Below are 21,520 nucleotides of genomic sequence, written 5' to 3' on the forward strand. Positions count from 1 at the left end.
AAAGTTATCCTTATTAGAATAGGTTTGTAACAATACAAGAAATAGTGATCATTTTACAATACATTTACAATCATTACACGCTTATAATATTAGAGATTTAAAATTCATATAAACAATTGTGATAATACAAGAAAAAAAATCTTGAGAAAGTTTTAATAAAAGATAAAAATCGCATGAGAATGAAGTGGCAAAACGGCATAATTTTACACAAATGAAGTCATAGTCCTAACAATCATTACGCGATTATAATATTACAAGAGATTTAAAATTCATATAAAAAATTGTGATAATACAAGAAAAAAAATCTTAAGAGAAAGTTTTAATAAAAGAGAAAATTCGTATGAGAATGAAGTGGCAAAAGGTCATAATTTTACACAAATGAAGTCATAGTCCTAAAAAATATTTTTATCTTTCAATTATTAAAATCATAAAACAAGAAAGACATGGTCGTAGGACAAATTCAACTGGTAAGAACACGGCGCCACTAAATTTAACTTTGTATTGCAAAGCTAGTTCAAACTGTTTTCATCGCTTTTGCGTTACAAATAGTGCACATGATGTGTTTTAAGTAGAACAATACTTTTTAAATCGATCTTATGATCTAAAGAAAAAAAATCAATTCATTTCACTAATCTCCTCTTGTGCTAAAGCAATTCTAAAGGTCCTTGTGTATGTTGACTTTGCGTCATCGACAGAGCGCCGGGATTTCCCCGTTTGCAAGTGAAAATAAGTTGGAACAATGTGTTGAGGCTGAGCAAGTCATCATTCATGTCATCTCATAATGACCATAGAGCGAGTACCTGATGTTATTGGACCAAAATGTTTCCAATCAGCACTAGTTTCATGTTGGGTCATGACAAAGCACTGGCTTTCCTCAAACATTTTCACATAAAGGTCCACTCAACCAAAATGTGGACCACCTACTCTTCAAATATGAAAAGACAGCGCATCACACTACCAGGTACTACTCAAACCAATCATGTAAAACCCTTGGAACGTATGTGGTTAGGCAGTCGAAACAACTCGATTTTTGCGGTTTTAGTGAAGTTCAGTGAATGTCTGTATACCACAGGGATATGTTCTTAGACCCATTTGTATTAGGTACAAACATTTTAATATAGATAAACTCATATGCTACCAAAAACATATAAATATGTTCTATTTTAAGCATGACCATGCGCCCAAAGATGTATTTATACGTTTTTTTATGTTTTTTTTTTATGCTAGAGCATACAGAAGGCTTTGATGCAGCCTCTGAACTGAAGAGAACGGTTGAAATCAATGGTAGTTATTAGCCTTTGTAATTGCCTTGCAAAATTAGTCAAAATCCAGTAAAACAGCCGGGAGTGAAGGGGGTTGCTTCAGTGAAAATGGCTGTGACTGAATGTGTTTAAAAAATATTGTGTTAGTTAAAAACACGTCTACATGCTTTAAACACATTTAAACTTACTAAAACACAACTAAACATAATAAAACACACTTATTAAAGTATTCTGTAGGGCCTCTTCTTTTCGTCTTCGCCCAGTATCCCCAAAAAGATGTAAAGCCTGCTTTTGATTCACCCACAGTTGATGTTTACAGCAAAATGGACACCTGGAACCAAAGGTAATTCAACATTGTATGTTTGAACAACAAAATAATCGACTATAAACTATAAAAATTTCTTCTAGAAAATGTCTGTTAGTCTAATGCTAACATATAATAGGAAACACCATAAACAGGTTAATGGAAATTAGCATAGATATGGCAGTAATTCAGAGCAGCTACCTCCATGGCGGCAACTTTAAGGTGATGGTCCGGATCGCATCCCGGTCAACCAGCACAGAATCCGTAGTGCAGCATCCAAATCGGTCATTAACATCTAACTCCCTCTCCAAGCCGTGGAGAAGGAAGGGAAAGAAAGCAGCGGCAGTCGCCAGGTACACATCATTCAGAAATGAGTCTTAAGACGCGATTTAAACGTTTCTACAGAGGTAGCGTCTCTGACCTCTGTGGTTAGGGCATTCCAAAGAACTGGAGCCCGAATCGAAAAAACGCTCGAGAATCCGCGGACTTCTTATTAGCTCTTGGAATCACCAAAAGACCAGCGTGTTGCGAACGAAGGTTTTGTGTCGGAACATACGGTACTATTAAATCAACGAGATAAGAAGGCGCTAAGCCGTGTCATATTTTATATGTAAGTAACAAAATCTTAAACCCTAAAATGAGTGCCTTGACAAATACAAATAATAGCTGTACTTGATGGTTTCTCTAAGATGTTTTTTTTTTTTCAAGAAAAAGCTTTTCCAGACATACAACTCTTTCACCACAGTTTGTGTACAGCAGTTTCAGCCATGAAAAGGGAAATTCCACACATTACATTTTGCTTTATGTTTTTTTTTTTTTTCTTAATTATGCTGTATTCACATTGCTCGGCAGAGAGCCAGCCGCCATTCTACGGCACTACGCACTGAATGCGTTGCGACGTGAATAACAATGGCGGCGTACGTCCAAATAAAGTCACGTGGTCACATGACCGGGGGATTTCAACACCACTCAGATTTTACCGAGGTTTACTTCACACCTGTGAAAGAAATAAGTTTTTGGTCACGTCCAACCAGGCCTGTAGCTTGAAGGTGCAAGGGATATACCTCGGTAAAATCCCCCGGTCATGTGACCACGTGACGTGCCGAGTGGCCGGCACCTGCCAGCTGGCATTTGCACAGCTGTCATTGCGTGAACCAATTGTAGGCTTTTCTTACTTTGTTGTATAACATGTCCTCATTGATATTCATGGCAGATTTGGTAAATGCACAATGCTCACTGTCATTATGCTTGATTATTCACTTTAAAAGTGTGATATAGACCATGAATCTTGTCAAAATAAACCCCTTCATTGTGATGTCTTAAAAGGAACCCCGACTGTAATAACAAGTTTGCTCTATGTTATTATTATTTGGCTGTTACCAACATAACTATGAGACTCATTTTTCAAAAATCATTTCCAGTTTAATACATTTTGTAGAAACTTTATTTGGACGTACGCCGGCCATTGTTATTCACGTCGCAACGCATTCAGTGCATAGTGCCGTAGAATGGCGGCTGGCTCTGTGCCGAGCAATGTGAAACGCCAATAAAGAAAGCAAGGTAAGCCTGTGTAGCGTTCCTAAAGAGACTATCAAAACTCTTGATTGCGTCTGTTGAGTAACGAGAGCACGGCGTGGGGGAAGGTGACTCCCGATCGCATGTTGTTTCTTTAGGAACGCTACGAGGCTTAACTTGCTTTCTTTGTAGGCGTTGCACATTGCTCGGCAGAGAGCCTGCCGCCATTCTACGTCGCAACGCACTGAGTGCGTTGCGACGTAAACTTGTCATGACAGTCGGGGTTCTTTTTAACAATATGCTATTACAATAACACCTTCTTTGTTTGAACTCCATCATAAGCCAAGTATCTGTATTTATTTTAACATATTTTAAATAACATAAAATACCAGGAATACTTGTTCTACTCACATAATACAGTGAGCCCTGCTGTGACCAGCAAAAATGTGCAAGTATTGAGCTTGACACACCCCTATAGAGGTTGAAATTGCCTGTAGAAGCCACAAGGTGGCAGCAAAGGATTACTTTTCTCTCGATGAAGCTCTTTAACTCGTTTCAACTGTTCTTCGGTAACCGAAATAACACTGGATGGCGCCAAAGCATTACTGTTATTGTACACAGTCCTAGTGATATTGCTAATTGCAATATTGCTGATCAGTCTCTTGATTTTTGCTGTCCTGCCTTGGTTATTTATGCTAACAATAAATGACCAGCCAGGCACTTTCATCTGAAGGCAAAATCGTGCTTTCAAACCTTTTCAAGACATGAAAGAGTGATCACATTTGTATGCATGTTTGTCAAAAATCAAAACAAATGACAAAACATAGGCCTTAAGTTATTTTTTATTTTCTATAAATAGTTATATAAATGTCAATACAAAATAGTCTTTGTCTAGATGTCTTTATACATAGTATAAATCGCATCAGATGTCACTGTAGAATCTCACATTGAAATTAAAGAAGCTTTTGATAATGAAGCAAACCAAATACCAAGCCCACCAGAGGGCGATAAAGCGGCTTTTTAAAAAGCCGTCTCTTCAGAACAAGAAATAAATAAGTTAAATAAATAGGCCACAGCTTGTTTTGGCCGTCTTCTCTCAGCAAATAGTGTCTTCTTTTTTTCTGGACTTGAACTTCCTTTCTGTTCAGTTGTTGTTCAGTCTGCTGATAGCCTAAAAGGAGACACAATATTTTTCATTACTTTTTTTTCATTAAAATGTCTTCTTTTTTCACACGAATACACAATTTCATATATTAATTGCAAATAGCAGTCAACTTCCAACAAAAATACAACAATGTTTTACTCATAGGAGAGGGTAATTATGCTTTTAGTGTGTTTGTACGACCCTGAAGAGCCATTGTATCACTCGAAAAGGGGTTAATTTATGGAATGGTCTAGAAAATAATCTAAAGTGTGTTGCTAATATAGACTAATTAAAAAATATATACATAAGTATTTTTTAATAAATATGCTAAAGAAGCATATTAGATTGAGGGTTTCTCCTAATGTTTAGCAACATTATTATATTATGTTTAGGAATATATTGAATATTAGATGGCATTACATTTGGAATAATATGTGGTATGGCCTAAGAACTTTAATTTCCATATTTGTTCTATACGGTATTTTGCTTTGCACAGCATTTTGGTTCTCATTTTCAATCGATGTTTATGATAGATGTTTTTTTTATGTTGAGTATTAATGTTTAGGGAAAAAATCCGGGCTCCTGCATGATAGGCAATTATAAGCTCTTGCTTGAGCCTACTCCTTTTGGGCTTCAACACAATGTGTGGATTTTTGTTTTAAAAGTAACATGCCCAAATAAACTAAACCAAAAAAATAAAAGGAACACGCTTAATATTAACTTATTTGCTCCCAAAAACGTATTTATATGTTTTTAGCGAGTATGCTAGACCATACAGAATGCTTTAATGCAGCCTTGAAATTAAGAGAATGCTTGAAGCAATTTTAGTTATTACAAAAATGGCCAGCAGGTGGCAGCAGAGTCTAAGAGATCAACCAGGGCCATGTTGCAAAAAGCTCTTTCCCTGACAATTTTAAACTATATTCTAATGCTAATTGCTGTGAATCCGGAAACAGAATTATATCATCATTATCATTTTTTTTCCTGATGAAAGAAGAGACTCCATGGTTCCATGTTTTATACCAATAGAACACAATTTTCTGTGGTCCTTGCAAAATCTGTCAAAATCCAGTAAAACAGCTGGGAGCAAAGGAGGTTGCTTCAGTGAAAATGGCTGGGAGTGAATTGAATTAGAATTATGAATCATGCTGTCCATTTTAACATCATGAGTTGATAATAGCAACCTGCTATACAAAAGTACGTGTGAGAAGCAGGTATAATTTTTGTCCACTTGGGTTTGCCATCCTCACGTTCTACATTGTAGTATCTGTGACTTAAAGTGTGTGTGGCTTTAAAAGGCGGAGCCTGACCTTGGTGAGTGACTTGCATCAGCAAATGAGAGTGTGGTTGGCTGTTGTAATAGGCTGGGTTGTTAATCGGCTAACAGTGAGCTGGTCTGTGTGTTGAGTGAATGACTATCAGTTGTGGGCCATTGCATATTAATGTTTTTATTTGTTTGTTTTAATACAGTAAAGGGATTAGGTCTATGCTTGACCACTGGCGGGGACATTCTAATACTGTATGTTGTAACTAGCGGTGGTGGGCTATATTGAATTAGCTAACGATGTTTCCGTTATTTTTTGTCGACAATCGTAGACATATTCTTGTGGAAGCTTGGCAGTAGACGCATTGTACTTAAATTTTTTATTTTTTTTTTGTGTAAAATATGGAAGTTTGCATTTATTTATACATGGAGTAGTGCATGGGACTGCAGTAATATTAGACCGTGTGGAAAAAGGATATCTGCGAATCTTCATAAGAATTTTGCATCAACCTTTTTTTCCTAATGGAATTATCGGAGTTATTCCGTTAATCGTTTTAGTCTTACTCTTTCAACAGGTATCCTGCAGAATTGGCCATGACGTAAAACAATAGGGAAACATTAGTTCCGTGTGTTCAAGCTGAACAGCAACATGAGAAAGAGCTGGAACTTTTCTATAAAAGTCGATAACTTACCCTTTGAATGAGAGACTCCAGTCGGCTGACGAATTCCCGAGCAGTTGCCTTTGGATGCGAATCACACGTTTGGCAGGTGGACTAAAAAAAAAATTGAAGTAGACTTTTTGAACGTCATCAAATATGACAGACCTGTTTAAAAGTAGAGGAGAAAAATGACTCCCTTACCACAGCATTTCCAGATTTATTTCCAGATTTACAAAAGTCCAGACCTCTCTCCTGAAAGACAATGTATTTATTTATTTATTTAAATGTAATCAGTTACACGGCACCGGAACGCTAACTACTTCAAAGACTTCCACTTACAGTGATGTGATGCTTGAGGCTCCGGTAAAGTTTGACTTGCTTCATTTCCGTCACGTTGAACTGCACAAGCAAACTATTCCGGAAGCATCGTATCGCTGACAGATAGCAACAGTCCTGAAAAAACAACAACACAAGAAACACTTAATGTTTCTCAACTTACTCAAGAAATCAGTTTGCAACTTTCTAGCTGGGGCATTTGCTTACTTAACTGCAGTTATTGTGCCCAAAAAGAGACAGAAAGTCTGTTATTTATTCATTTTTATTTCGATGGCGATGTTTTATTTCCCATTTATGCTTGTGGTGTGCCAGCAAAATTTGACATCTAAAAAATCATTTTAGGTTTAATCAGACAATTTTCGTGTCCATCAAAAACAAACTCATCCTGAAGATTTTGTCTGCTTGCTACCAAATTTTGAAGCATGTAGGGGATTCCAAATGATGAAATAGGACTGAGTATAAAACTTAGAAAAGACACCAGAACTCAACCATTTTAGTTCGAAACTATGTAATTTGGGGCATTTCCAGGGGTTTCTAAGTAAATCTCGACGAGATTAAATTTGATTACTCATCACATTTTGACCGAGAGAGAGCGAGCAAAATCGCGGAAGTGTGAAAAAGAAACAAAAAAACAACAACAGGAAGCGACTTGTCGAGTAGTAGACGTCTGATGAGAAGGAACAAGTATTACAAGTTGTGCTTTAAACTTTTAAAATTTATGTCAGTTGTACTTGTTTGTGAAAGTTCCTTTTTAGTTTGATTGTAGAATAGTTGTAATAGTAATAGCAAAATAAAAAGAGGATTATTCACTTTTTCTTTCAGCCAAATACAAATATAATAATAAAAATAGACCATTATTTATGCTATGTTTTCTCCTGGTCAAATGAAGGTTAAAAACTCAATAACATGGGAATACAAATTTAAATATGTAAATGTATACACACAAAAAATTAAAATGTTAGTACTCCAGTTTAAATAAAGGGTTTTAAAAAAGGTCAAATTTAAATGAAAATACATCTGTGCCATTATTTTTTAGGTCTTAAAAATCAAAGTAATAATAAAAATATGTTAAAAAAAAAAACTAGATAAATAGATCCTTTATTTATCGTCAAGGGAAATTTTGCATTTGTACCATATTTTAGCGTTTTTAATTTTGCTCAAGTGAAGGTTTGATTAAGATACAATTAAAATAAAATAATTAAAATTTAAAAATGAGATGGTTCAATCTTATTGGGTTTTTGTACTGGTCAAAAGTAAGTAAAAATAATAGCAATGATCATAAAATTAGTACATGTGAAAGTACCAAAAGTATTTTTTGAATATTAATACCAAAACTACTAATATGTACTACTACTTGTTGTAAAAATTTAAATTAAAGCAAAATACAAACAATTATACAAATAATTGTTTCTATAATATTTATTCATTTTAATAACAGTGCAAAAGCTCCAATTCAAAGAATGCACTTGCAAATATGTTTGTTAATTAAATTTTTTTAAAATAACCATCACATATTTTACTGCATTGACACTGATTCATTTTCATGAACAACAAATTTAGGGCTGTAAACGAATCCCATCTCATTTTCATGATTTAATTTGTTTTTACTTTTCTAGGTCGCTTGGTTGCGTGAGTCATTAATTGAGGTTCTCCTACTCACCCAAGTGTGAACGTAACGCTGACTAACCGACCGCAACTATTAAATGCGGCCCAGACACAAAGATAATAACATGCCGTAGTAACGCTTACCTCAATATTCTGCGGCGGCGTGTTCACCAGCAGCTCCCTGCACTGCAGGACACAAACAAGGTGTTGAGTACGAACATGGAAAACATATTTTAAATTTTTTTTTAGATCCGAAGGAGAAAGCAAGTGAACTTACAATAACCCTTATAAATTGATTGTAAAACAAAGCCAGTAAACAGGCGCGCTTACCTCTAGCGAGTCTTTAACGTCACCAAGTTGCTTCAAAACTTCGACCAGTTTCCTCTCCTCCAGTGTCACGCCGCTGACGAAAGCGGCGCAGCAAACTGCGAGAAGGCACAAAACAAGTTTCATGTTGATGTTCGCGTAAGCGGCAAAAAGAGCTTGTCAAGAAGTTTGTACGTTTTTCTGGAAGTGACGCTCGTCATGTTGCTGGCCTTTTTTATACGCATCCCAGGGGACGCAGGAAAACCACCTGTCGAGAGTTGGAACCCTGCAGAAACTTGTATGACTAATGACTTTTTCTTTTCCACCGCCGCGTGGCGTCAAAAGATGCGTGTGCGCGTCGCCGCCCGTAGGTTGCGAGCGGCGTTTTCGAGCGCGGCAGGAAGAGGCAGGGAAGGTACCACTTCCCATTCTCGCCGCGGTCGTAGCGCGTCGTAGTGATTCTGACAACCACACTATTATCACGCACATGATGATGATGACTACAGAGAACCCTCTTGTTGATGGTGGGGGAATACATTACAGACCCACCCGCAATTGTATGGGGCTGCAAATTTTCAGCAATAAATTCTCCACAGAATTTTCTTTACAATATGTTCTATGCAGACCCACTGACTTTTTGATTAATATTGCATTTGTAGAATATGAGTTAAGTGGAAAAATACGCCCGTTTTTCTTGATCTCATGCACTGATCTGAATATATGACTCGATAGCCAATAGGCTAAAACTTTTGAAGCCGATGGGCCGCCATATTGCTCCTCCCAAGAAACGTTTCTCGGCATACGATCCTATACATTAACAGTATCGAAAATGGAGAATATTTGAGACGGTACTTATTAGAAACAGCATGATTTATGATGTTCAAGAGGACTTCAAACATTTTACAACTTGCCTTAAATACCTGTATAAATGATATGCGTAATGATGTTTACAGGAGGAAACTTGCATATTTTTTTATGAAAGAATTATAACTGTGATTCAACAAAAGATGCCTCTGCCAAATATGCTAACATTGGGGTCTTAAGGAACTGAGCAATAAAAGAGTTCAACGGAAAAATACGCCAGGGGCGGCCATTTTGACACTTACTGTCGACTGAAAATGACATCACAGTTGCTCAGTTAACGACCAATCACATCTTACCTGTATCTGAGTTTGGCCATGTGACAATGGTGTTTGGTTGTTTTGGATTGGTGTTTTGTTGTGGCCGCACCCTGAAAGGATTTTGCCGTGTAACTCATATTCCACAAGCACAGTGTTAATAAGAATGCCGTTTTTAGACTAGTGGGGGCACATACAACGTATTATTGTGAAGAAAAGCTTTGAGTTGCCTTTAAGTGGCATGCTCAGTGTGTGTTCAAAAGCATTCTCAATAAGGCCTAACCAATGTGTATATTTTTTGTAGCCGATGCCAATTCCAATATTTGGCAGAATATAATTCTGATAACCAATTAATCGTTCGATTAATTGAAAAAATATACAATAAATAAAATAACTTATTTATTTAGGTCGTTCTTGGACACTATAGCAACAATAAACATTGGAATTAAAGGCAGAACATTTGACTGTTTGACGTTTTCCTCCGTATTTAACCACAAGGGAGGAAAAATCTTATGATGTATTTTATTTTTTGGTTGGTTTCTTACCTTGTAAAATTTATAAAAGAAAAAAAAAGCTGACGAAAAATGTCAAATTTTTGGGACATTTTTCAAGGAGCTAATATCAGCCAATCAAATCGGCTGGGCGATTAATTGGTCGAGCCCTAATTCTAAGTACACTTGTTTCACTGGTGTTAGTTACCATTTTAAGTCGCTTGACTGTTAAGCAAGTGTTAATCGGGAAACCTGGCCATATTGCTTGTGTTTTCTTTGAAAAGCAAAATCAATTTCAAGTTTCTCAAACACTGAACTTCAGAGGTGGCAAATATACGTCCAGAAAGTAAGAACCCTGCCACAGTTTTGCTTTAGCCCCTGATGCTAGCTAGCTCTATAGCAGGTAAATGAGCACCAATGGAGCAAGCTAGCTAGCACCTGGGGCTAGAGCCAAACTGTGGCTATCCTAGCTAGCTCTCTAGCAGGTAAATGAGCACCAATGCAGCTAGCTAGCTAGTACCTGGGACTAAAGCCAAAATGTGGCAGAGTTTCTACTTCCTGGATTTGCCGCCTCTGCTAAACTTGTAGAGACCATATGTACAAATAAACAAATGAAATGGCTGCATGCATTACGTTAAACGTCATATACCAGATAGGTCGTAACATTAAAAAGTTTGATGAATCACCATAAAAGATGAAACCATTGCATTATGTCACTGTCACGTGGAAATTGAGAGGACGAGCCCGTGTGAACGTCAGCGGGCAGAGAGGGAAGAATGAAAGGAAGCGTGCGAGAGAGCTACTGAGAAAAGAGAAAGCGAAAACCCCTCTGATGTGCACTCTCGCTTAGTCAGCACCAAAGGGGAAGAAGCGCGTAGGAGGAACTTTCAGATGCTCTGGAGTCCCTTTCCTTCGCCTGCGCATCACAGAAAATGGCACTTTCATAGCCGTGATAGCAAATTCCTACATTTTAGAGGGAAATTCTGTAATTTTATGAGAATATATCTACTTTAAAATCGTAATCATGACGAGAACAAATACATACTTTGTTGGGATAAGAAGTCCTAATGTAAGGATAAATTCATGTATGTATTTTAGGTGACATTACTCGAGTTGTATGTTTCAAGAAAAAAGTTGCAATAATCACAATGCACATTTTGTCGGGATAAAAAGTTGTAATGTTACGACCATAAATTCATAATAACTGTTAGAAGAATAAATATGTAATGTCATCAGAGTAAAGTTGCGTGGGGGAGGGAGGGTTCCAAGAAAAAAATAAGTACGGTAATGGTAGGGATAAAAAGTAATCGTAATCTTATAAAGTTGTGTTAAAATATGAAGTTCTTCCCCTATTAAATTTTGACTTTAATATCAAACTTCAACTGGGAAAAAGACAGCCATTTTTTAAATTGTATGATTACAGTACAACTTCTTACCCCAACAAAATGCATCTTTGTTCTTGTAACTTATTTACTAACTTTTAAGGGGAAAAAGGCTTTAACTTTATGCAGTTATTCTCAATTTTTTGTTCTTTTTTTTTTTTTTGTGACATTGGAATTTTTTTTATCCTGACCAAATGTCTTGGTTCTAGCAAAGCTTACAATTTTTGACTCATAATATTACAACTTATTTCTCTAAAAATAATGAATTTGCTACTGTATCATTATATTTTCCCCATCTGTCGTTGTCACAATTACAACTTTTTTGCTCGGAAAAAACACCAACTTTATTTTTTTAAATTACAATTTTCACAAAGAAAAAAAGATGTAACATAGCTTTTAATTTGTAATGAACACAACTATTCTCATAAAATAACTTTTTCCCTAAATTGCTATTTGCATCCCACCCCCAAAATAAATAAATAAATCATTTTTCATTTGCCATGGTTGTTTAACTGCAATAATTAACTGACTTAAAAAAAATTGTGTATATATGGAGAAATAAAACTATTAGATTTGGATGTACAGCATCTAAATGTCAATTATTCTGACTACTAAACTTTAACTTTTGTCTAATCACAACTCCTTAAATTCACTTCAACATAGTTCCTTGGCGCCAAAGTAGTATTTATTTTACACAAAGATGTGAGTTTTTGGTGAATAACGAAGGATAGGATTTGTAGTGGACCAAAGCACTGACATTGGATCCGGTGCGAGCACCTTTTTTGGGGGGGGGGGGTTACATACATGTCAAGGCTTGCGCTAATGCGTTACAAAATTTGTAATGAAAATTTGTAATGAAAATTTTGTGGCCTTTAAATGTCATTACAAGTTTGTTGTTTTTAAGTGGAAAGTGATGTAAACGTAGCGAAATGCGCGCGTGGTGTCAAGAGGTTGCATTTTGGGCTGGTGACGAAGCCACTTGTCATTTGTGGTCAACTCGTGTGTGAAACCCCGTGCAGTCTCACAGGACACCTGAGAGGTGACACTCATCAGCGGGTTGATGGGGGAAAATATTTTTCACTATCAAAATTTTCACGAATTTATGTAGACTGGACCAAGCGTACACATGGACTGCATTTTTATCCATCACTCAATTTTTTTGTAGCGCTTCATCCTCACTCGGGTATATCTCAAATCATCTTTCCCAATTGATATGAAAGGAAATGCTATAAATCTATAATATTGTATTAAAAGATACAGTCATGACATAATAAAATATAAATAATTAAACTCCAATTTGGTGACGTTGTGCTTCTCCTGGTTTGCGCGTCTTGGCCACCTGGGGGCAGTATATTACATACAAAGCCACACATGAAGAGTTTCACATCCAACTTGGTAAGCTACAATATTAGACATTTTTCACAAAGGATAAAAAAATATATATGTTTCCGAGTATTGATTGCTGTATTGTCTGTCTATTTTAAACATTACATCTACCGTTTTTGTTCAAATATGTCAGTTATAACATCAGAATACTGATGCTAGTTTTGAATTGTTGTTAGCATTAAGCTAAACAGGCTGTTAGCTACGAGGTTGTTTTAAACAAATGTTTTATCATTCTCTTTGTTTTGTCTAGTTAACAGGCAACGCAGCTTTTTTTTTTTTATATATATATAAAGCACATTTCATACGCAATGTGCTTCACATAATTAAAAGCACATTATTTTAAAAAGTCAAATGTCTCCGAAACATGTTCAATTCTGAATATTAAGTTTGAATATTGCTTTATATGGTATTTTTTTCTTTTGAAATGAATGAAATTGATTGATTGAAGTCCTATAATTGGAAAAATGAATAGTTGGGCTGTAGAAGAAACTTTGGTTTGGGTCAAATTACATTTTAAAAGTATTTAAAGAGCTTTTGTTCCAAGTTTAGCTGTTTGAGTCGGCTTTTCTTGCCCTTTTTGTAGTCGCACCTTACAGCACGAGTCATGTTCTGCGGAGAGCTTCCAAAGCATCAGAGAAGAAACCCCATGCTCATTCATTTTTAAGGTCATATCGCCATGTCAAAAACCTTTCAAAGTCTGCCATTTTGTTGATCCATCGAGTCACCTCGGTGTCTTCCCTTTAACATGATGATGTCATCTGTGGCACCAAGGCACAATAAGGTCGAACGACGAGCCGTGTGAAAAGCAAGGGTGCGCCATCTTATTGTAAATGTACAGGAAGCAGGTAAAGAAGGGCGGGGGTGGGGGATGGCCGCCTCTGCTCAGGAATAAGAAAACAGCAGCACATTGTCCATTTTCAACTGAGATGAATGAGTAAGTTATGATTCATGATTCAAATGCACATTTATTACGGAAAAAAGTCATTTCTCTGTATTTGAACTGTTTCATTAATTTTACTGTAATAATGCATTTTTCAAACTTATTTTAACATTTCAATTAATACTTTTTCGCTAAATGTGTACTTGAAATATTAATTTTTTTATTCAATAGATAATAAATACGTTTTTAAATTGTTTTATTTTTTTACTTTTATTTTTAGCATGTCAACTGGTGTAGCATTATGGTAACCATTTTTTTTAACCCCCTGTGTTTTAATTTTTTTTGTAGTTAAAGGGAAAAATATATTTTACTGTATTTTTGTTTGTCCTCCCCAAACTTGAGCATTATAATTCAACATACAAATCATACTCAAACATATTTCACAAACATATTACTGTAATGCCACATGTTAACTTTGTTTTTCCTGCTCAAACATTAAATCTTTGCACCTATATAACACAAAATAAAGTTGACGGGTTGAATAGAGTAGAAATAAAGTTCAAAACCTCCACAATGTTGGTTATCAATCTGTATATTAAATAACAAAAATCTAATGTAAAATAAAGTAAAGACGCCATACGGCACGGAAAAGCAACGTCACAACAGCTTCCTGTTTGGGCTGAAAGTCGACTTAGCATTTTTTCTCCCCATAGGACGACAAACTTTTCTTTTTTTTGTGAAGCGAAAGTAACTTTTACCAAATGACTCATCTTTTATTCACTTTTTCTGGCTTGACAAAGAACACACAGGCTACGTTCAAAAAGTTTCATTTCTATGTAGGAAAAAGTTATTTACAGACCAAGTGGAAAGAGAAATAAAACATGAGGCTGTGTACATTTAAAAACGACAACAATGACAAGTTCCTCAATAAAGGTTCGTTTTCTTCATTATCCGCAAGAACTCCTGCTCGTTGACTTCACCGTCGCCGTCTCGGTCGGCCTCGTCGATCATCTCCTGCAAGACCACAAATGCACTTACTGCCCTCGTTTTAGAATGGATTCATTGTAGCAGGGCTGTGCTATACTAGACATTTATATTTGACATCAGAATCAGCATCATAAATAACTGGCGCAAGTAGTGATCGCATTTAATTACTATTATGAAGAAAAGGGCCAAAATTGGGGTTAAGAGTGAACTTAGTACCTGCAGTTCCTCATCTGTGAGGTTCTCTCCTAGCTCCTTGGCCACTCTCTTAAGATTCTTGAAGGAGATCTTCCCTGTGCAGTCGTCATCAAACAGTCGGAAAGCCTTCATGATCTCCTCTCTGGAGTCCTTCTCACTCTGGTGGAAACCACTTCACATATTAGCCATTAACGTCGCAAACAACTGTTTGGCCTGCGGGTCCCGGACGCACCATTTTCATCGTCATCATGCTGAGAAAGTCGCTGTAGTCGATGGTTCCGGAACCTTCTTTGTCGATGTCGGCGATCATCTTCTTGATTTCTTCCTTCTTGGGTTCGAAGCCAAGTGCTCTCATAGCAACCTGTCACCACCAAGAGATGAAACATTATGGAAATGACAAACCCGGATTATCATTAACAAAATTCTCTCTATTATATGCTGAGTTGGGTTGAGACACAGACTTTGTGATCTGGACGTGACAGATGCCCTGTAGTGCCACATTGCTTCTTACAGGTCGGTGTTGGTATGACAACAAACATTGTTACATTTCTGTTGCGCTGGTCATCTCAAGCACACCACACACCCAGTAAGAATTATCATGTTGATTATTTGGTTCTTTCACAATATGTGGCGACTCACATTTAGATGTTAGCCTGCTTGAGTAGTGTACTAGTGTTTAGACAATTATCAATTCAAGCACTTTACAGTGTGCATTTTGTAAAGCAACAATGAATAACCTTGAGCTCTTTGACGTCAATCTTGCCAGTGCCGTCAGAATCAAAGAGGTCGAAAGCCTCCTTAATTTCCTGCTTCTGCTCCTCACTCAGCTCGATTTTCGAACTGGCTTTCTTCTTCTGGCTCGTGGATGGGGTTGTTTTTCTATAAGCTGCCGCCTGAAAACACAAACAAAAAATATGAGTACGTCGCCAACATTTGGACTCAAACTGGATCAAATTAGCGTACACGTGCTTTTAACACAAAGAAGACAGTGGTTTTGAGAAAGTGAGTTGTGAATACAAAACCCCTGTACACAAATATATACCATTTTTTGCCAGCAGAGATGTGAACGAACGATCAACAAACAGGAGGAATCCCGGAAGTAATCGGACACGTTCGTTTTTGCCGCTCACGACCCCTTTTCACTTCTTCTCTTGCTTCTTTTATCCTAAAAAAATGCAACAAATTGGTAGTCCTAGTGACACTCTCTTGCTCCAAACAATAGTAACGCAAATAGAGTTCAGCTTCTGACGTATTTTACAACGGTCGTCAAGGAAAAGCAGCTCGGTTTGTTTGACTTCTCTTTACCAACGTTTCAACGTTGCTACTTTTTCCCTTTGCTAACGCGTGAACCAATGGGCAACGTTTTTTAGCCATGACGTCTGTTTATCAGCCAATTGAAAAAATAAGTAGGCGGGATGTAACGTTATCCACCAATTGTTGCGGTCCCTCCTTTGTCTCCTTAGTAACCAAGCAAACGACGCATGCGTAGTCGTGACAGGTATCCCACCAAATGGCAACAACATTATTATTATTGTTGTTCTTGTTTTTTTAAATTAGTATTACTACGGGCCCTCTTAGTTACGTTTGATGTTCAAAACGTTCCGCAAATGTCAGCCTTTTGCTGACATTGACGGTTGAACGAATTGATAAGTAGATTGCAACGGTGAGTGCTACACGGTAGATGGCGGTATGCACCTGAACGTTGCTTGCCATCCGCCAGTAATTAGAAGAAGAAGTTAAAGTAGGCGGGATGTAACGTGGTCAACCAATCATTGTGGACCATCCATGTTCCCGTAGCAACGAGGTAAACGGCGCACGCGCAGTCGTTAGCAGAGCTTGGAAGCCTGTCAATGGAAGGAAAAACATACAACCCGAAATAAGGTATTATCTTTAATAATTGAAAAGTTCTTCAAGGTATTAAGTGGAGTATATCCTGTTGCTTGTTTCGCCCTTAGCGTGGTAAATTGTGGACAACTTTGGTAGTCAATAAATTGCTGTAATTCAAAATAGTGTGTTAGCCTAGCTTGTACCGTCATCATAAATTGAGCGTAAATTTGTAGGATTGTCGCTAAAGCCTGTAAAGTTGCTGTTTATATTTCCAGTTCCACTATACCGTATATTTAATTCCACGAAGAGACGTACGTTATACGTGTTGTAATGGTATATAATTTACTGTATGGTGTGTTCCAAAGTAGTTTTTAGCGCCACATAAGTTTTTACTGGGCTTTATTTTACTTAACCAAGGACTGCTAAGGTGTCTCTTTTTTACTGTATGACAGCCTTTGCTCTTGAGTTTAATCAACAAAGAAGCTAGTTCTAAATCAGAGGTAAGCAATCTTGGTCCTTGAGGGCCGTAATCTTGCAGGTTTTGGAGGTTTCTCACTTCCAACACAAGCTGATTCCAATCAACAGGATCGTTATCAGGTTTATGCAGAGCTTGCTGATGAGCTGGTCATATATCAGCTGTGTTGGAGAAGGGCAACATGCAAAACCTGCAGGACTCCGGCCCTCGACGCCCACCTCTGTTCTAAGTGAAACTAGAAAGAAATTAGGATTACTTTGAAATAAAAAAAAAAGACCTACCAAATCTTAATTTTACAAAATGAATGTTTTATGTTTTTAAGAGAGAAAAAATCTCCTGAAGTTAAAAAAAAAAATACTAATTCGATATTTTCATGATTACAAGTCATAACAGTATGCAAATTAAGTCATATATTTGAGAATTTTCTTTAGATTAAAAAAAGTATATTTTAGATAAAAGTCATAACATTATCAGATTAAAATATGTTTGAGAAACAGTCATATTTGAGAAACAGTAGTATGGTCAAGATTGCAACTTGCAATTTGATAAGAACAATATTTGACATTACAATTTAGATTAGAATACAATATGAAATGAATACAAAAACAAAAATGGAACTCTCAAAAATACCCATCTTAATTCATGTAAAATTATGGCTTGAATCTAATTTGGTTTTATTAATGTTTCATTTTCTAATACTCCTTCATAAGAAAATAAAGCTTTAACATCTCGTAAAATTTTTCAGGCCTCAGTCGTAATGCCGGGAGGCACAATAATAAATCAGCGGCAACACATGGGACTGCAAAAACTGTCCACACTAGCCGCTGTCGCACACTCAACGTTGGGACCCCATAAAAATTACAAGTTTATCCAGGATGAAGCTACCGGGGAGTCGACTCTGGTCAGCTCGTGTTTGCGCATACTGGACAACCTGGACCTGAGCACCTGCGCTGTTGGCCAGCTGGTTCACGAGACTGTTCGGGCGCACCATGAGGTTTATCGCACGGGGTCCGGATGCCTGCTGTTTTTTGCCGGAGTGTGGAGTCAGGCAGCAAGGTTGTGCTTGCAGCAAGGAATTCCAACCTCTCATGTTGTTGCAGCCATGAAAGAGGGGTTGGACTTGTGCATAGATGTTTGCAAGCAAAGCAGCGTTTCATTCGATGCTCTTTGTGTGTCGACACGGAAACGAGATACGGAAGCCCCATCAGACTCTAAAGTCAGCAAAGTAAAAAGGCACGTAAAGTTAAGTCGCCATTTTTGCAACACCGAGCTTGAAAGTATTTCAGTTCCGGATCCTCGTCTTCCTGACGTCGCACACCTGGCGGATGGACTAAGCCACGGTTGCAACGACGCAATGCGTTTAGTCATTCAAGCCAGTCGTATCCAGTCTAAAGACATCCGGAGTTCCGTGTTCGATGTGACTAAAGTGACCACTTGCTTGTTGCCAGGCTTCCCGGAGGATCACGCTCACGTTAGTCCGGGCTGCGTCGTTCTCCTCAATGAAGACCAGACTTCCGTGGTGCATCATCTCAAGAACAAACCTCTGAACGCCGTTCTTATCAGTGGGGATTTATCCCACGCCTACCGCCATCTCGGCTTTAACAGGCCTACGGGCATCCAATATGTCAGCAACCAGTCAAATATGTCCGATGTGAGCAAAGACGAAGAGTGGATGGGGAAGGTCCTGGCACTCCTGTCACACCTAGAAGTGGACCTGGTGCTTGTCAGCGGGCTTGTAAACAAGGATGTGATTCAACTCTGTTCTCAGCATTGTATACTCGTAGTTGGAAAAGTTAGCGTGCCCATTTTAAAGGAGATGGCTATCGCAACTGGAGCGGTTTTGGTGACGTACGCCACGCAGTTGAGCAAGCACTGCGTTGGCAAGGGTATCCAGGTCAGTATATGGAGGGAAATCCCAAGCCACGAGGGGACTCCGTTAACCGCCGTCAACCTTCACACCGTTGGGAGCACCCAGTTGGTCACGGTCGTCATCACCAGCCCCGTACATGGGAAGGTGCAGACGCTGGAGGACCACTTTTGGGCTTGTGCCTACCGCCTACACTATGCCCTGAAAGACAAAGCAGTGCTACCTGGCGCTGGTGTCACAGAGTTGTTTTGTATTCGTCGTCTGGTGAAGAAAGTGCAAGCGGAGAATCCCAGAGATGGGACTAGTGATTCTAACCCCTACCTTGGTGTTGTCTTGCACCTCCTGACAGACAGTTTTATGGATTACCTATCTGCCGTGATGGCCAACTCCAACGGGATTTCACAAGTCAAAGCCAGGACTGTGGTAAACCAAAAACTACAAGATGTTAATAGCATTTCTGCAAAGTTCTCACAACTTGTCTTGGACTCCAACAAGGACGTTCATCTGTCCAAAGTCTTTGACACTCTTAGCATCAAGCAGGAATCATGGCGGAAGGCCTTAAATCTGGTTTTGCTTGTCTTGCAGACGGACGCTGAGATCATTACGGGTGTGGATGAAAGCAAGCAAGGAAAGCATGCAGGTCTCATGTTTTTATGACCCTCACAAGAAGAATTGTTTTTTAATTTTTTTTTAATGTAAACTGGACAGAGCTGGAAAGTCCATGGCAAAAAAGTAAAAACCCTGCCACTGTTTGGCTTTAGCCCCTGATGTTGGCTAGCTATCTCCCTAGCAGGTAAATGAGCACCATGGGAGCTAGCACCTGGGGTTAAAGCCAAACTGTAGCATTTTTTTTTCTGGAGCTGGATTTGCCACCTCTGAAACTGGAAAATGTTAGATCGGGTGTGTTTCTATAAAGTTAATGGTTCCCAAACTGGGAGACCCAGATCCTCAGGGTTCTGTGAAAAAAATAAAAACTTAGCAAATTAACAGGCTGCTATTTAATTGATGCAGCATATCAGGTGTACATATGGTAGTTATGTTCATTTAGAGTTAAGATTGGGGGTTCCTAGGAAATATTTCTAACCTCAAATTTGTCAACCCGTGTTAGGTGGAGCGAATCTTCAGCAAAATCAATCTAAAATGTTACTACCATTGTTTACCACATGAGGGAGACAGATGGTAAGTTGCTGAAAGTTGCAGATGCATCAGTACTGAAAATGATTGTTGACTATCAAACATTACATCCTAGTCTTAGTCATATAATTCCATCCATGTATGTGTGAGCTGGAACCTATCTCAGCTGACAATGGCACATCCTGGTCTGGTCGTCAAGCAGTCACACCTGTGAACAATTTAGTCTTCAATTAAACTAAAGTGCATGCTCCTGGAATGTTGGAGTCTTCCTCCAACATTCCAGTACGTTTACAAATCCATGCAAGCAGTGGAAGAATGTGGAGATTCCACACAGGGAGGCTTTAGTTGATGTCCGAACACAGAACCTCAGAACTGTGAAGCAGACATGTTAACTACTAGCTGTGGTGTTAAAAAAGTAAAAGTAAAAAAAGAAAATAAATCTATTGGTATCTATTGAGGTTTTCGATAAGCATTGAATCAGTTATATAAATTTTGACACGTTTTGGATAATGCGAATGCTTGTCGAGTTCCTCAGTTATGGGGGTTCTGAACAGAACCCTGAAGATCCGGGTCCCCCAGTTTGGGAACCACTAACCTTATACAAACATAGCCAGTCTACATCATGATTTAAAATGAAGTTAGCTGTGTGAGAAGAGCCAACCCAAGGATAGCATACTGCCTGAGGGTATTTAAAACCAAATTCAAACCGTAAATCTTTGACACCACCCCAAGTACGCGTGACTTGTTGCCCAAGGCCTCACAGCCAAAAGTTCAGGATTCAAATCCTTGCTTTCAGTGGAGTTTGACTCTCTGTGCTATATCCAAGTATTCTGGATTCTAAGACTAGAAATTGTACATACCTGTGAACGTGTGAATTTAGGGTTGGTTGTCTCCATGAGGCCTGCAGTTGGCTGACGACCTGTTCAGGGTGTACCCTACATCTTGCGCATAGTCAGCTGGGATAGGCTCCAGGATAAAAGGTAGAAAATGAATGAATCGGTTGAAGTATTTGGAATACTTTTTACAGCCATACATGAAGTGAACTCTGGGAGATCACTGGGATACTAATTTTGTTAACGCACTTGTGTGGAATGTGGCATGTCAACAATAGTCCATCTCTAATTGAGTTGTCTGGTATTCTGTAGATAACTTTGCAATATGTCACACTATTGATATTTAGTTTTTAACCCTACTTCCTTGACAAAGTCAACAACAAACAGACCCAATTATCAGTTGTCTCTGAAAATGATCTTGACCGAAACACCCACATCACACATGTACATGTTTGACTGAGTGCTTCCTTCCTTCCGGCGGGCGGTGGAGTGTCACCAGCAAGAGCCCAGCTGGATGTAAACTGATCCAACACGAGTTTCAGATGTGGTT

The 21,520-nt window shown here is 38.2% G+C and overlaps 3 protein-coding genes across 3 annotated transcripts; 1 reads left to right on the forward strand and 2 right to left on the reverse strand.

The window, feature by feature from the left end:
- Positions 1 to 4,182: 4,182 nt before the first annotated feature.
- il21 (interleukin 21) lies at positions 4,183 to 8,542 on the reverse strand. The gene is made up of 6 exons (XM_086085361.1): positions 8,420 to 8,542; positions 8,234 to 8,275; positions 6,488 to 6,601; positions 6,350 to 6,400; positions 6,182 to 6,262; positions 4,183 to 4,252 (listed from the first exon to the last, which is right to left on the reverse strand). The coding sequence occupies exons 1-6, from the start codon at positions 8,540 to 8,542 to the stop codon at positions 4,226 to 4,228; spliced, it is 438 nt and encodes a 145-aa protein (XP_085941487.1). The 3' UTR covers positions 4,183 to 4,225.
- Positions 8,543 to 14,400: 5,858 nt separating this feature from the next.
- On the reverse strand, positions 14,401 to 16,168 carry cetn4 (centrin 4). Its single transcript, XM_086084598.1, has 5 exons — positions 15,877 to 16,168; positions 15,572 to 15,727; positions 15,067 to 15,195; positions 14,856 to 14,993; positions 14,401 to 14,666 (listed from the first exon to the last, which is right to left on the reverse strand). Exons 1-5 carry the CDS (start codon positions 15,877 to 15,879, stop codon positions 14,577 to 14,579), a joined length of 516 nt encoding a protein of 171 aa, XP_085940724.1. The 5' UTR covers positions 15,880 to 16,168; the 3' UTR covers positions 14,401 to 14,576.
- Positions 16,169 to 16,372: 204 nt separating this feature from the next.
- Positions 16,373 to 21,468, forward strand: bbs12 (Bardet-Biedl syndrome 12). The gene is made up of 2 exons (XM_086084697.1): positions 16,373 to 16,715; positions 17,882 to 21,468. Exon 2 carries the CDS (start codon positions 17,894 to 17,896, stop codon positions 19,658 to 19,660), a length of 1,767 nt encoding a protein of 588 aa, XP_085940823.1. The 5' UTR covers positions 16,373 to 16,715; positions 17,882 to 17,893; the 3' UTR covers positions 19,661 to 21,468.
- The last annotated feature ends 52 nt before the right edge of the window (positions 21,469 to 21,520 follow it).

Source organism: Leptonotus elevatus, chromosome 9, assembly GCF_054856555.1.
Source record: "Leptonotus elevatus isolate MCC_2025b chromosome 9, RoL_Lele_1.0, whole genome shotgun sequence".
NCBI classification, from domain to species: Eukaryota; Metazoa; Chordata; class Actinopteri; order Syngnathiformes; family Syngnathidae; genus Leptonotus; species Leptonotus elevatus.

Excerpts from the sequence above, each read along its gene's own strand:
- il21 (XM_086085361.1), bottom strand. The coding sequence starts at position 8,542 with ATGAAACTTGTTTTGTGCCTTCTCGCAGTTTGCTGCGCCGCTTTCGTC. Across the intron at positions 8,276-8,419 it reads ACGTTAAAGACTCGCTAGAG|TGCAGGGAGCTGCTGGTGAA; the intron begins GTAAGCGCGCCT and ends TGTGTCCTGCAG. Across the intron at positions 6,401-6,487 it reads GCCTCAAGCATCACATCACT|GAGAGAGGTCTGGACTTTTG; the intron begins GTAAGTGGAAGT and ends ATTGTCTTTCAG.
- cetn4 (XM_086084598.1), bottom strand. Across the intron at positions 14,994-15,066 it reads GCATGATGACGATGAAAATG|AGTGAGAAGGACTCCAGAGA; the intron begins GTGCGTCCGGGA and ends GGTTTCCACCAG. Across the intron at positions 14,667-14,855 it reads TCACAGATGAGGAACTGCAG|GAGATGATCGACGAGGCCGA; the intron begins GTACTAAGTTCA and ends GTGGTCTTGCAG.
- bbs12 (XM_086084697.1), top strand. The coding sequence starts at position 17,894 with ATGCCGGGAGGCACAATAATAAATCAGCGGCAACACATGGGACTGCAA.